This window comes from Maylandia zebra, linkage group LG10, assembly GCF_041146795.1.
Source record: "Maylandia zebra isolate NMK-2024a linkage group LG10, Mzebra_GT3a, whole genome shotgun sequence".
NCBI lineage: Eukaryota > Metazoa > Chordata > Actinopteri > Cichliformes > Cichlidae > Maylandia > Maylandia zebra.
The window spans coordinates 10,412,322-10,426,461 of record NC_135176.1 but is presented as its reverse complement, the minus strand read 5'-3'; the positions used below and the strand labels follow the sequence as shown (position 1 = coordinate 10,426,461).

The 14,140-nt window shown below is 40.0% G+C and overlaps 1 protein-coding gene across 1 annotated transcript; it reads left to right on the top strand.

Moving 5' to 3' along the window:
• The first annotated feature begins 4,036 nt into the window (after positions 1-4,036).
• On the top strand, positions 4,037-13,923 carry mpp1 (MAGUK p55 scaffold protein 1). Its single transcript, XM_004557327.5, has 12 exons — positions 4,037-4,373; positions 7,290-7,418; positions 7,511-7,589; positions 7,762-7,847; positions 7,971-8,039; positions 9,231-9,427; positions 10,083-10,186; positions 10,269-10,349; positions 11,265-11,345; positions 11,435-11,637; positions 13,068-13,142; positions 13,224-13,923. Exons 1-12 carry the CDS (start codon positions 4,224-4,226, stop codon positions 13,398-13,400), a joined length of 1,431 nt encoding a protein of 476 aa, XP_004557384.3. The 5' UTR covers positions 4,037-4,223; the 3' UTR covers positions 13,401-13,923.
• The last annotated feature ends 217 nt before the right edge of the window (positions 13,924-14,140 follow it).

Here is a 14,140-nt window from a genome sequence, read left to right as displayed (position 1 = left end):
ACTGAATAAGCGGAAAAGATTGGATGGATGGGTATCTGTGTTAAATGGCAGAGCTTTTGATGGCACAGTTTACCACCTTTAATAAATGTGGCGTTTAAAGATTACTTTCTAGCTCGGCGATAGGAAGCCTTTTTATGAACCTGATGGATATCTGCAGGAGAAACAGAAATGAAGCCCAAATGTAGCTTGCCGACCTGTAAGAGTCCGGGTCATGTTAGTGAGTGGACAGCTGATAGAAACATGCTTGCTGGCTCCCTCTGGAGTTGAAACTGGCACTCCATCGGGGAGCTTAAACTCATTAGCTGGCTTAATACCTATTTCCTTGCCTCCTGTTTACTACACGTTTTTTTTTGTGCCACGCAATAAAGAGTTGGCAGCTCGTGGTTTGTTTATACTTTGCATATACAAGAGGGTTTTGGCAGGTGGGGAACTTTAAGTTCCAAAAAGTGATTTCCGGTATTTGCCAAATAACTTTTGTCCGTATTTAAACTGTTGTAAATAACTTGTTGGCCTATAATCTGTGAAACATATGTCAAATATATCTTTCATGAATGATATCAAGTCACTTTGAGCCAGAAACAATATCCCTGCCACAATGTAGAAGCCGCAATCTGTTTTGTTGTTGTTTTATTTTTTGTTTTTTTTTGTTGTTAAAAATACTTTTATAACTCTTTTATTTATTCCAGTAAAAATCACTGACATTAAAAATGGCTTTTTAAGAGAGATCAGCCCAAGAGGGCAGGAATTGCAAAAAAATAAATAAAAATAAATGTAAAAAAAAAAAAGAAGAAAAAAAAAGAATCGTTTTATAAAGATATTTTGAGTGGTCAAAAAGGACTGGGTTGATTATAATGGGGTACAACACTGCAGAGACATAAAAAAAAAAACCTTAAAAACAGGTCCTTTTTAAAAATATAATAACCCTTCATAAATCCTGTTGATTACAGTTTATTTAATAATATAAGATGTCACACATAAAAAAACACACAGAAACACCAGAAATCACTATTTAGCCCAACACAGAAACAACAGATGGGACACGACTCTAAACAGCTGGGATGAAGGTCAAACTTGGAATTCTTATATTCGGATTGCTGACTCCTTCTGGAAGCAAGTTCCGTTAGTCAGCAGACATGCCGAAACATCTGGGCACTTTCATTTAACTTTTATTTTAATGAAATAAAAACTGCATATAATGTCAAGTCAAATTTGATCAAATTAAATGTTTTCTGATGTTGTCCTCAAATAAACTTTTAAAACTTTTATCACCATCTTTGCTGTCACAAAACTCTCCAATACAATTCACAGTTCTTTCACTGCTCTCTATTTTATAATATCTCTGTAGTTACCCACGACCTAACTTACCACAATCCACCACAACACTGCAAACCCATCAGTCTTCACTATCCATCTAAACTTTTGAATAACATGAAATTATTATCGTGATATTCCACATTATGAAATAGCCTGGTAACTTCTATATGGTTCAAATGATTGGAAAGTCTAATATGGTTTAATTTAATCTTTTAATTTCCAGTCTTGGTAGTCAGTGATCGGTCCGCCAGGACCTCTGTTCCTGGCCGCCGCCCGGCTCACATTGCACCCGACCCCTACATGCCTCCTACGGGTGGTGGGCCTGCAGGAAGATGGGCCCATGTCCCTTTTTCGGACTGTGCCCGGCCACCAGACGCTCGCCCTCGGGCACCCTCCCCGGGCGTGGCTCCAGGGCGGGGCCCCGCTAACCCTATCCCGGGCAGGGTGAACTGTTCCCTCGATGGTCTTTTCATAGGGGTCCTCTGAATCACTCTTTGTCTGGTCCCGGGAGGAGGCCCTGGGGCAGACCCAGGACACGCTGGAGATATTATATCTCTCAGCTGGCCTGGGAACGCCTTGGTGTTTCCCTGGACAAGCTGGAGGAGGTGGCTGGGGAGAGGGAGGTCTGGGCTTCTCTGCTGCCCCCGCGACCTGGCCCCGGATAAGCGGAAGAAAATGGATGGATGGATTTCCAGTTTGTAAGATTTCCATTGTGGAGAAGTACACACCTTTTAAGGACAATTTCCCATCTTCTTTGCCAGGAAGCATCTGAAATATATATTTTTGAAAAATAAATGAATAAAAAAAAATTATGGATAAAACCAGGATTAATTTGTATCAGAATGATCAGAAGAGAAAAGTATGAAGAAGGAACGTAGATGTCATCCAGACCTTTATATCTTTAAGAGATGTCTATAGTTTAGCTAGTTGATTTGTATCTTCTGGCTTCACAAATGAATAAAGCTGGGTATCATGATGTGACAGCTGATAGAAGCAGTAGGATGAATTCTGAGTGTACAGGGCTATTCTCTCTGTTCAATTCAATTCAATTCAATTCAATTCAATTCAATTCAATTCAATTCAATTCAATTCAATTGTGCTTTATTGATATAGCACCATTATGTACCAATATTGTAAGGTAAGACCCCATATAATAGAGAGAAAACCCCGACAATTAGATGACCCCCTGTGAGCAAGCACTTGGTGATAGTGGGAAGGAAAAACTCCCTTTAAATGGAGTAGAACTGGGCTCAGAGATGGACAGCCATCTGCCATGACTGGTTGGCGGTAAGGGGAAGAAGATTCAGCCAACTTTCAGGCTCCTCTTCTGTGGAATCAGTTCCCAGTTTGCATTTGGGAGACAGACACATTCTCTTTTTCTGAGATTAGGCTTAAAATGTTCCTATTTCAACAAATTGGGGCTGGTTTGGGTGAACCTGAACCCTCTCTTAGTTAATCTGCAATAGCTCCGGACTGCTGGGGGCTTCTCATGATCCACTGATTGTTCCTTCTTCACTCACTTCTGTTTCACTCTCCATGTTGTATTTCATCGTTAATTTTAAACTCTGGCTGTCTCCCATGTGTGTCTTTTGTGCTATCCTCTCTCTGCTCTCTTCACGGCAGATGGCTACCCCTCCCTGGTTTTGCTGGAGGTTTCTTTTTGCAAGGGAGTTTTTCCTTCCCACTGTCACCCAAGACTTGCTGCTAGGGGGTTTTCTGATTATTCGAGTTTTCTATTTATTATTGTAGTCTACTTGCAATATAAAGCTCCTTGAGATATAGTGATTTGTTTTCTATATAAATGAGACTGAATTGAATTGAAAGCGGTGTAATATAAATCTATTTAAAGTTCATTAAAACAGTAAAGGAGATGAAATCCATGTGTTTTTGTGAACCAGCCCTCAGTTCACCTGTCAAAAAGACTGCATACATGCTTGTATATGTTGTATGAGTACACAGTGGAAATAGACAGGCCATTTAAGGACGGGGCTTCCTGCTCACAGTCTCCCACAGCTGCACTGTATTAAACCTAATCACATGCAGTGTGCATGTTGCAACACTGATGTCATCTGTAATCACTCAGTAATGTATCAGTAATAGGATCACTCGACTTTCCCACTGATTATTTTTTGTTTGTTTGTTAAATTAGCACAGAGAGACTATCACACTGCAGCTGGGTACACTATGTTCCAAACTGAAGTTCTTGCAAGCTAGCTGCTGGAATCACCGGGACTACGTTATTTTTCGCTTCTCTGTAGCTTGAGAGGGTAGCCCTGCTGAAAATGCTGCGGTAATGTTGCATTCTCCGCCTGTGGGACATTTAGCATTTTGTGGGGCTCAAAATGGAAATTGATTTCCGTGTTGGCCCATCAGATTCCAAAGGCTTATTTAGCACCGGTTTTGAATTATTTTTGTACTCTTTTTAAAAAAATAAAACGAAAAATAAACAAAGAATCTTTAAAAGGGTTTTTGTGACACATAGGTAGATGATGTTTGAATAAACATCGCAGTTTAGAGAAAGCCTATAGATCAATAGGGATATACGATGCCAACGTAGAAATATCCAAAGAAAATAACAATAAGAAGCGCTACATTATCGTTTGTAATTCTCTGATTTCCGCTCATTTTGTGATAATAACTTTAATAATGAGATTCCTGAGCTCGCACGGGGAACTTGAACGCATCAGCAGCCAGCCCCTCAGAGCACAGCAGCAGTCAGTCAGATGCATGTTTACTTGCTTTGTCAGCGGTGTCCCTGCAGTAGTTATCGCATGAACCTCACCTACTGCTGATCACATCTTTGGACTTTTATCTCCGACAGTGACTTATCTCATAGTCACTCCTTATCAGCAGTTTGTGGCCAGTGTCTTGAGGACTTTGATCGAGGGGGCAAATCGAGTTCACTGTGTATGTTTTTTTTTTATCTAACGGGAAAGATGACGTTAAAATCCAATAAAAACGATCCCACTGTCACACTGGAGTCCGTGAACAGCGTCCGGACAGCCCTTTCCGATCTCTACCTGGAGCAGCTCCTTCAAAACAAACCAAAGTCTGACAAGGTAAGATGATCTTTTTTGTATATATATACCTTATTAATTTATTTAGACCCCTCTGATTTCGCTGTTCTTATTTGCTTCCGGGAAGCAGATACGGGGACATGTGATCGTTGTTTATTTCCGAACAAGATCTCTAAGAATAGACCCGTTTATGTTTTCATACTGCAGCAGCTGAATGTGTTGATCTCTTAAACAAAGAACATTTAGATCTTTACTGTGTTAGCAGCTTCTTCATTGCTCAGCACTATCGGTCAGCCTCAGCTTGAAATCAGCAGACATTGCTGTGGCAGTTTCAGTTCTCCATTTCTCACAAATTCACGCAAGTATTTTGACAACTCGGGGAAAACATTAGGGAAGGGTTTTTTTTTTTTGTTGGTTTTCTTTTAGCCATCATAAGACTATGTTCCTGTATTTCACAGAGTAGTATGAACTGTCTCACTAACCAGCTGGGCTATAGTGATATGAACGCATTTAAGAGCGGCAATAAGATCATAAAGAAGTAACATGTCAGCTGTGAAGTCGTTTCTGGGACTGTGCCTTCGTACAGTTTTGAATCAGTCAAGTAAAAGTTGTTTACACCACACTGCCAAGCACACTGTTAAACTTGTTTGCATTTTCCTCCCCTTAAAGATCCTGGAGTATGTCATGAAAATACTGTCTTTGCCTCTAACAAAGACTAAGCTAACAAGTATGACTGAAAAGATGTCCCAGAAAACATTTAGAATATGTCGGAAGGGAGAAAGCCAGAGTTAAATCTCTGGCACACTTTAGACCTGGATTTGATTTCCAGCAGGAGACCGGTGCCTTCTCAGAATTTGAAAAGTCAGCACTGAGCCACTGAGGGAAATGTGAAAGAGAGGAAACTTTATTCCTGACATCAGCAGTTTGCAGTTCAATAGCCTTGAGTTGCAATCTTGCCTACATATCTTTCTGATCTGTGTTAATCAGCATGTCTCTAACTGAGGTCACAAGGGCATTATCTTAAATGGTGTGTTTAAGGCTGATTAATCATATTTTGTGTCTTTCTTTCTTACTTTTTTTTCCTTTTTTTTGCTCCTTTGCACTGAGTTATGCTTCTAATATCTCATGCTTAATAACTGTGTACTGCCCTACTTAGATAGACAATAAGGCATTTAAGGTCTTAAGGCAAGTTGAGGCAAGTTGATAAGTGGGACACGCAGAACTTTTGGCAGTTCTTTCCTCCTTTTTTTTCTCCTTTTTTGTGGAAAGCTCATTAACCACACAGTGTTCAAATGTCAACTATTAATCTCCCACTGTGTTTCTCCAAGAGATCAATAGAAGGAAAACAAAAACCTGTAAACCCTTCATTGGGGAGGGCTGATGATTTATATTCCTTTAGTTAAAAACAGCAGATCATGTAAGAAAGATAAAGTATAATCAACTATTCTGTGTTATATTAGTAACCCAACTGTGTGCAGAAAAGCAAATGGAACTACTGCTATAGATTTTTATGGTGAATTAATTTATCTCGGCACGGATGGTCTTCCTCTACATGCCTGTCACCTTCTGTTTTTCACCCTGAAGAGACAAGCCGCCGCTTTGAACACTCTTTCTTTACCATGATGCTCCTCCAAACTTGAAACCAGCATTAAAACTGTGGCCATGACCTGACCATACTTGTTGAAGGATAGCTTGTTTCCAGTTACTGAAGCATTTCTCAAACCTTTAATTAAATCTTGATCTTGTTACACTCCAAGTGGTGGAGCTGACAGAGCTCACTGTCAACATCTTGATGAGGTGGGTTTTATTAAAATGACCCTTTAGTGCTAGTCTAAATCTAATTCCTCAAGAGATCAGAGACATTTCTGCTCCTTTCTTCAGACACGTTCAGCTGATTTGTGAGTAAGCGGACATTATTGCAGATTCTTTTTTGTGTGTGAAAAGAAATGAGAGGGAAGATACATATCGTGTATCGGAATATCAAGATTTTTATTTATTTCTTATACAGCTTTTCACTCTTTCCTGGTGCTCAACACTCCCGATGGCTAACAGCACACACAGCTGATGAATTACTATCACACCTCACAGAGAAGTGACCTGACTGGATGCTCATCAGTGCAGGAGTAGTTTCTAAACCCAGAGTTGGCTTTAGAGCAGCTAAAGCTATTGGTGAGGTGGACAGTGATAACGATTGGATTATTGTAATGCTGATGATGGAAGGTAGATAATTTTTTTTTTTTTGCTGAAGCAGTGCTGATGTGTCATATTCACGCAAGAAAGTTTGCTGATGCAGGCAATCATCTCTCTGATGTCAGTTAAGTGAACAAATTATAAAAGCTTTGATATGGTGCACTCATTGCCCGATCCTGGAGGGCACTTTACTCTCACAGAGTCATTACGTGGTATCTTATCTTGTACTCAGTAGATTTAATGTAATTCCGTAGTGTCTTGATTTGTCAGGGGAGCTACGTGGATTTCTTCTTTTACGGCGATGCTTACACTCGGGAAATAACTCAGACGAGGTTGTCCTGCTACGCTTTTGGTGTAAAAGAATAGCACAAATCTACACATTTGATTTCTGTAGCAAACATTCAAGCAGCATGCTTCGTAGTGTATTTGTTTTGCTACATCAGTGCTTTGTTCATCACACTGCTGGTATCCATGACCACACGAACCTGGTGGACCAGATGAGTGGACGTGGTTAATGAAGTGTGTTTTAATGTCTGGTTAATTTTCAACTTTGAACATATGTTGAAAGTGCAAAGGAAACGTAGCTGTTGTGCTCACGAGGGCAGAAAGTGTCCGCCGCCGTTATTAGAAAGAGCAGTAAGCTAATGATCTGATCTGACAGAATAGTGAATTCGGTTCCCTGTATAATGGGAGGCTTCTTGTTCTTTAGTTAATTTCATTTCCTGTGATGTCATGTGATTCATTTGTTTTCTTTCTTCATTTTAACAGGCAGCTATGCAAAACTATGAGAATCAGGGGGCTGACTTTTATACCAACGGCAGTGCTGGACACAGAAATTGCACAGAGGTTCCCAGGATGAAAGAAGTGGCGTTTGAAAAGAGTGCTTCAGAGCCAATGGTATGTAATCAGCCTCGACTGTTCACTCAGTACTCCTGCTTTAAATTTGAAAGAAATGATTCCTCCTCATTGACTGTGGCCTGTGTCTGTAGGGGGTCACTCTGAAACTGAACGAGAAACAGCGATGCACGGTGGCCAGGATATTGCATGGAGGGATGATTCACAGACAAGGTGATTCAGCACATTTTGTTTTTTTGTTTTGTTTTTTTACAGTTTGCAGGAATTGTGCAAGAAAAGATATTAATATAGTGTGTCACGAGGGAGTTTTATCTGATGTCCTGATTAGTTGTTATAGTACTGGAGGATCAGTAAGACATCTAGTTTGCATTCTTTGTCTTTCCAGGGTCTATACACGAAGGAGATGAAATAGCAGAAATCAATGGAAAAACTGTGACAAACCAAACTGTAGATCAGCTACAAAAGATCCTGGTAAGCCACCAGCTCTTAAGTCCTTCCATTTATGTTTGGAGCTATACTGAATCACAGTTTTTGCACTTCATTTTAACTCGGCAGTGCTATAAAAACATAAATCCATTTCTATTTTACATACAGAGAGAAACCAATGGAGTCGTCACGATGAAAATCATACCCAACATGAAGAGTCGATCCCGAATCTGCGAGGTAACGATACGACCGACAGACTATGCACAGCTTTAGTGTTGTGATGCTTATGTTGAATAATTTGATTCATATTTATTCTCTCCAAGAGACTTTTGAGATTTGCATGAGTGAATCCAGGAAAGCAGGCTTTTCTGGTCATATTAGAGCACAGTCAAGTATTAGTTTGGTCACTTTTCTCGCAGTCTTTTTCTTCTGCATCTTACTTGCTTACAATGATTTTGTTTAGGTGAATCTGCTGTTAGTCAGTGAACAAACCAGGTGACTATAAACCTAGCTTTAATGTTAAGAACATCACTCATTGTTGCTTTTTGACATGAAACACATTGGTAGTGTGTTTCATTCTGCCATCTAGTGACCACAGCATGTCTCTCCATTTACATCTTTCTTGTGGCATAAAAATGGCTGCCCTGTAACATACTTTTAAGTACAGACGACATCAACTTAAAATAGCTTTAAAAGAATTGACATATATTTCTTTTTTCAGCATCAAAGTTCGTCCCTGTTGTGGTCAGTGATGGCAGTTTACTTTAAAGATTGCACTGCATTAATATGTAGGCATTGTTAATATGCTTTCCATACAGAGAACAGCATTTTTGGTGACCCAGATCACTCCAGTGCATCAATGTTTGTGCACATTTTGGGGTGTAAGCTTGTGTAAACTTCTACTGGAGTCTCTTGGGGAAACCACAAATACATGTTCATGGACTCTACTAACATTAGTAATCATTTACGCTGAGGGGACCCTACATGTGTTCCTGCTATGATCTTTGACAGTTTCCTCATAGTTTGCACCCTTTGGATTTTAACCTGAGATATAAAAAGTAACAAACAGTTACTTAGTTACAGTTATTTATTCGCACAAGTAGACCTTGTCCCTTGGTTAGAAATGTAGCCATGTCCACAGTTTGAAAGGAGCTGTCCAAGATCATATCATGAAATAGTTTACTAGTATTCTACTTCAGGGTGAATTCACAGTTATCAGTAGAATCACAGAATCGTAGACTTCAGATAAACTATTAAGTTCTACAGATTAGAACTTTACTCCCGGCTGACCTTAAATAAGTGTTGGGTGATAACTGAACACTCTGGTAAGGTCAGCAGGTTATCAGTAGTACCTTACATAATGCCAACTGTAAATCTTTAGTCCTTTTACTGCCAGGGGAACTAATAAGATTTGTTCACAATCTCCAGATGTACATGAGGGCTCAGTTCAATTATGACCCTGCCACAGATGACCTCATCCCATGCAAAGAGGCAGGTCTGAAGTTTCAGACTGGGGACATCATTCAGATCATCAACAAGCAGGATCCAAACTGGTGGCAGGGCAGAGTGGAGAGCAGTGCTACTGACTTTGCTGGACTCATACCTTCTCCAGAGCTCCAAGAATGGTAAACTCTTTAATATACCAATCACATCACAAATCAATCCAATTGTATTTTATTTATATAGCGCCAAAATCACAACAATAGTTGCTTTAAATAACTTTATATTTTAACGTAACTGTAAGGTAAGGTACAATAATAGAGAGAAATCGCCAGCATTTAGATGACATCCTATGGGCAAGCACTTGGCAACAGTGGGAAGGGAAAACTCCCTTTTAACAGGAAGAAACCTCCAGCCTCAGGGAGGGGCATACCTGCCATTACTGCAATGTTCTGTTTGGAAAGTGTCCTGCCTGGCATCTCCATTCTCCAAACAGTACAGTGCACCCCACCACCAGAATAAAACTGGTCCAGATTGACTGGGTTTCAAACTGCCCAAAGCTCAACCAAAACAATTATTCACGGGTTCTGCCAGGCTAAGCTCAGTCCATCAAAACCCAAACTCTCAAGTCATTGGACCCCAAGGATCTATTGATAGAAAACCACAAGATCCTCTTAAGAATGGCAGTTTCCATGCCCCATGTGGTCAGAGCGCTTTTGACATCATGTTAGGGATGTACACGATCTAGGTTTGCTGGTTTAATGTCGTGGCTGATTTATAATACAGAGTGAACTGTACCAGATATTCTCAGGCTAACTTAAATACCTGTTTTCCCTGCAGGAGGGTGGCCAGTAAAAGCAAGGCCAAAGAGGGCACTCAGTCCTGCAGTCCATTTGGAAAGAAAAAGAAGTGCAAGGACAAGTACCTAGCTAAACACAGCTCTAGTAAGTAGAACACTGCAACTCTCAGTCCCACAGTTTCATTCATTTCTTCTCTAGTGCGACCTAAAATAATCTTCTTCTGCAGTTTTTGACCAGCTGGATGTGATTTCTTATGAGGAGGTTGTTCGGCTCCCAGCTTTTCAAAGGAAAACACTGGTCCTTATTGGTAAGCTTCCTAGCTCAGTTATATTATAAGTTTGTAACCTTTGCCTTTTGCTTTCCACATCACCGCAATAGGAAATAAAACAAGCAAGATGCAGAAAATGTGCACAGTCCTCAGATCAGTCACTTTTTTCCTGGGTTTCAGAAATAATAAGATGTTCATTGTTAAAACATTGTCCAGAATCCTCTGTGGGCAATGAAGGCCTGAAGTCTGGAACCCATGATCATAACTAAAGAATAAATTTTCTTTGTTTGCGATTCTTTGTCAGACTTTTACTGCAGCTGTGCGCAGCTGTGCAGCTTTTTTGTCTTTAGCATCAAAAGAATCCTGGGATTATTCACCACTGTTTTCTTTAATGGGTTGCCAGGTCTGTTAATGATGCATTTTGCCAGCATGGTCTGGGTTTTTTGTTGTTGTTGTTGTTGTTGTGAGAGCTGTTAGGCCACGCTTAATGCTACTGCTATTGATGTGTAAGGATGTCTTGCTTTACTTGCATCGAGAGCCCTTTTGAATATATGCTGTGGATTCACAACAGTAAATTCCAAAAACAGATGCCATACTTGCAATCGGCTGTAGACTATTTGCCTGCTTAAATTAATGAGATATAACACAGGAATAGCTCAGATGTGTCTATCAAACCGTTTTGAGTCACTTGAGTCCAGTTAGCTCTGATTCCCTGTAAAATAGTGGACTACAATAGCTGAGAGCCTACACTTTTAGCCCACATGTGTTAAGTAACAGTAACTTTAATATGCTTTAGCAAGAAGTTAAAATAACATAGATTGTGTCTTCATTGAAATTGCATATAAGTATATCTTTAATCAACGGTAATGAAAGCATAGTTAGCACAGTTTGGGTCTGATTAAAATTTCCTTAAAAAATTAGCACTGTTTTGTTAATTCTGCCTTTTTTTCTCAGGGGCACCTGGTGTTGGAAGGAGTCATATTAAGAATGCACTGTTGACACGATACCCCGAGAAGTTTTCATACCCTTCACCACGTAAGGCCTTTTTATTCCTCTAACGTGGTGCAGGTTGTTACCATCCGTGGGCTAATTCTCACTAATTCTTAACTCTCATGCTTGCGCAGACACCACCAGACCCCAACGTAAGGATGAAGAGAATGGAAAGGAATATTACTTCATCTCCCATGAAGCCATGACCAAGAGCATCTCTGGAAATGAGCTGCTGGAGTATGGCAGCTTCCAGGGTTTCATGTTTGGCACCAAAATTGAGACCATTCAGAAGATCCACACGCAGGGCAAAATCGCTCTGCTGGATATAGAACCACAGGTTAGCGCCAAACTTCTTTTCATGTAGCATCAACGCAGTTGATCTAAATAAAGAATACTGTGTCTGCCCTGGAGTGCTATTTTACCATTTCTCAGAGTTGCATAAACTCACTAAATGTTTTTATGCTTAATTTGAGAGCTTTTTTGTTTTCTTAAAGTTCTTTAGAATTGAGATATTCACCTACATGAATTAGCTTCACTCAAATGGAAAGAAAATGCATATCCAATCTAACTTTTTGCCCTTTAACCTAACCACATTGTTAAAGTAATATGGTGCAGATTCAGCAGTCATATTATTAGCTATTGTTTCAGTAGCTATAGCTGTGTTTGCTAAACCTACTATCCACCTTTGACAAACCAAAGATGATAATTTTATATTCTCCTGCAGTGAGTTGCTTTTGTACTCATATTCATGCAGCACAGTGTATAGAAGTGATAATGTGGTATATTTTAGGATAGTCTAGACTGAAGTAGTTATTAAAAATCCCCTAAAATCCCCTTTTGTTAAATAATGACTCAAAAGGCATCTTTTTGAATGAAATTCACACTCCTTACAGGTAAACGTATGATTTTTATAACAATTTCATTTTTCAAATTATTTTTCAAATAAAACTGGGCTAACAAGTGAAGGAAAAGCTGCTCCTTCTGTGCTTTGAGTCAGTCTCTTGCACTGCAAAAACAATTCATATTTGCCTTTATCTTGTCTTGTTTAGAGGATGTTTAAAGTATCAAATGTGTGAAATGCGCTGTACTTCATCAGTTCTTCTTCTTCCGGCTGCTCCCTTTAGCGGTCAGCCGATCATCAGATCATCTGAATCCATTTCACCCCATCCCAAGCATCCTCCACTGTCACACCAACCCTCTGCATGTCCTCCTGCAATGCATCCACAAATCTCCTCTATAGTTTTCCTCTTTTCCTTCTGCCTGGCAGCTTCATATTACATGATCTGATATCCCATCTTGGACGAAGCTGTCATTGTTCCTACATCATCAAAACATTAGTTCAGGATCAACATCGCAACTGACAAATGACGTTGTCTGAGCATTCAGTTAGCATTAGACAAGAAGCTAGCTTATGCTTTTAAAAACTATCACTGGTGAAGCAACGTGAGTAACCTAAATTTGTCTAACAGCAAACCAAACTTGAAAGTCCACCTTGCAGTGTAATGACATCACAACAATGTAACTGCTCAGTTGCGACGCTGATTCAAAACTAACGTTGTTGTGATGATACAGGAACAACACCAACACATAGATAGTAGACACACTGCTCCATATTCAACATTTCTTGTACAGAATATCCATATTCCCTCATCTGCACATGTCTAAACCATCTCCGCCTTGCCTCTCCAAATTCTTCTTCAAACTGCTCAACGTAAGCTGTCCCACTGATGTACGTGCTTCTAAACTACCACTAAATCCTTCTTGCAGACCTTGAAACTCTTGCGGACAGCTGATTTTGCACCTCTGGTAGTTTTCATTGCACCGACCAACACCGCTCCCCAGGTACTACATCTTATCCAAGTGTTTTAAAATCCCCAAATTTCCCAACCACAAACTGCTAATCATCTACATCTCCTCTCCTAGACGGAAAATCTGCAGATGATCCAGAAAGAGTCAGACGCCATCCTGAGCACATATGGACACTTCTTTGATGTGGTTCTCATCAACAACGACGTGGATGAAAGTGTTAAGGGTGTGGAGGAGGCCATGGAGCGGGCCACGTCCACCCCTCAGTGGGTGCCTGTGTCATGGGTGTACTGAAAGATGTTTGGCACCACTATGATACCTTCTTTTTGTCGAATAGCAGTGCAATATCACTCCTTTACGCAATGCCCCACATGTCTGTGGGCTTACTTTTAGGTAAATGTTAATTGTCACAGAGATTTTTTTGCACTATTGCGTTTTTAAAAAGAAGCAATATGTAGACAGGGTTATCTCAGAGAGTCGAGAGCCTCACCAGGGATGGTTTTTTTGGCTGTTTAGACACTTTGTGCTTCAGGGACTAACTGGTGAAGTTTTGGTGCCGCACATCTTTGGGATTATTTGGAAAGTAAAAAAAAGCAAAACGGGGCGATAACTGTGAATGAAATGCTCACTCTGACGTAACTGAGTTTTAACAGGCACATCCTGAAATTGTTCATGCTGTGAGTGTAGTGCCATATATCATTGTTTGTCACAGAAAACCCTTCGCTGAATCATTAGAGCCTCGCAAAAATGTATACCTCATATGTTACTAGAAAAGGCACTTTGAAACAAAAGAATAAATCTCCCATCTCTGTTGCAATTGAGTCTTTGAATGTGTTTTACGTTAAAAGCTGTTTCTCAGACCTTTCGTGGAATTATTTTGACAGTTTGCTTGTCGTTAGGTCATCTCCCTTCATTGGATCACAAACATGAAAGGGTGTCTTTGAACCGAAATATAAAAGTCGAGGTTTAGTCTTTATTGTTTCGGTGTCATCTAGACTTTTTCTGCCTAAATTGGTTCAGCATAACAGGGCAGA

Bases quoted from the DNA above. Each gene is read 5' to 3' on its own strand.
- mpp1 (XM_004557327.5), top strand. From the start codon at position 4,224: ATGTTTTTTTTTTATCTAACGGGAAAGATGACGTTAAAATCCAATAAA. The intron at 8,040-9,230 runs GTAACGATACGA...CACAATCTCCAG, and splicing joins GTCGATCCCGAATCTGCGAG to ATGTACATGAGGGCTCAGTT. The intron at 13,143-13,223 runs GTACTACATCTT...CTCCTCTCCTAG, and splicing joins CGACCAACACCGCTCCCCAG to ACGGAAAATCTGCAGATGAT.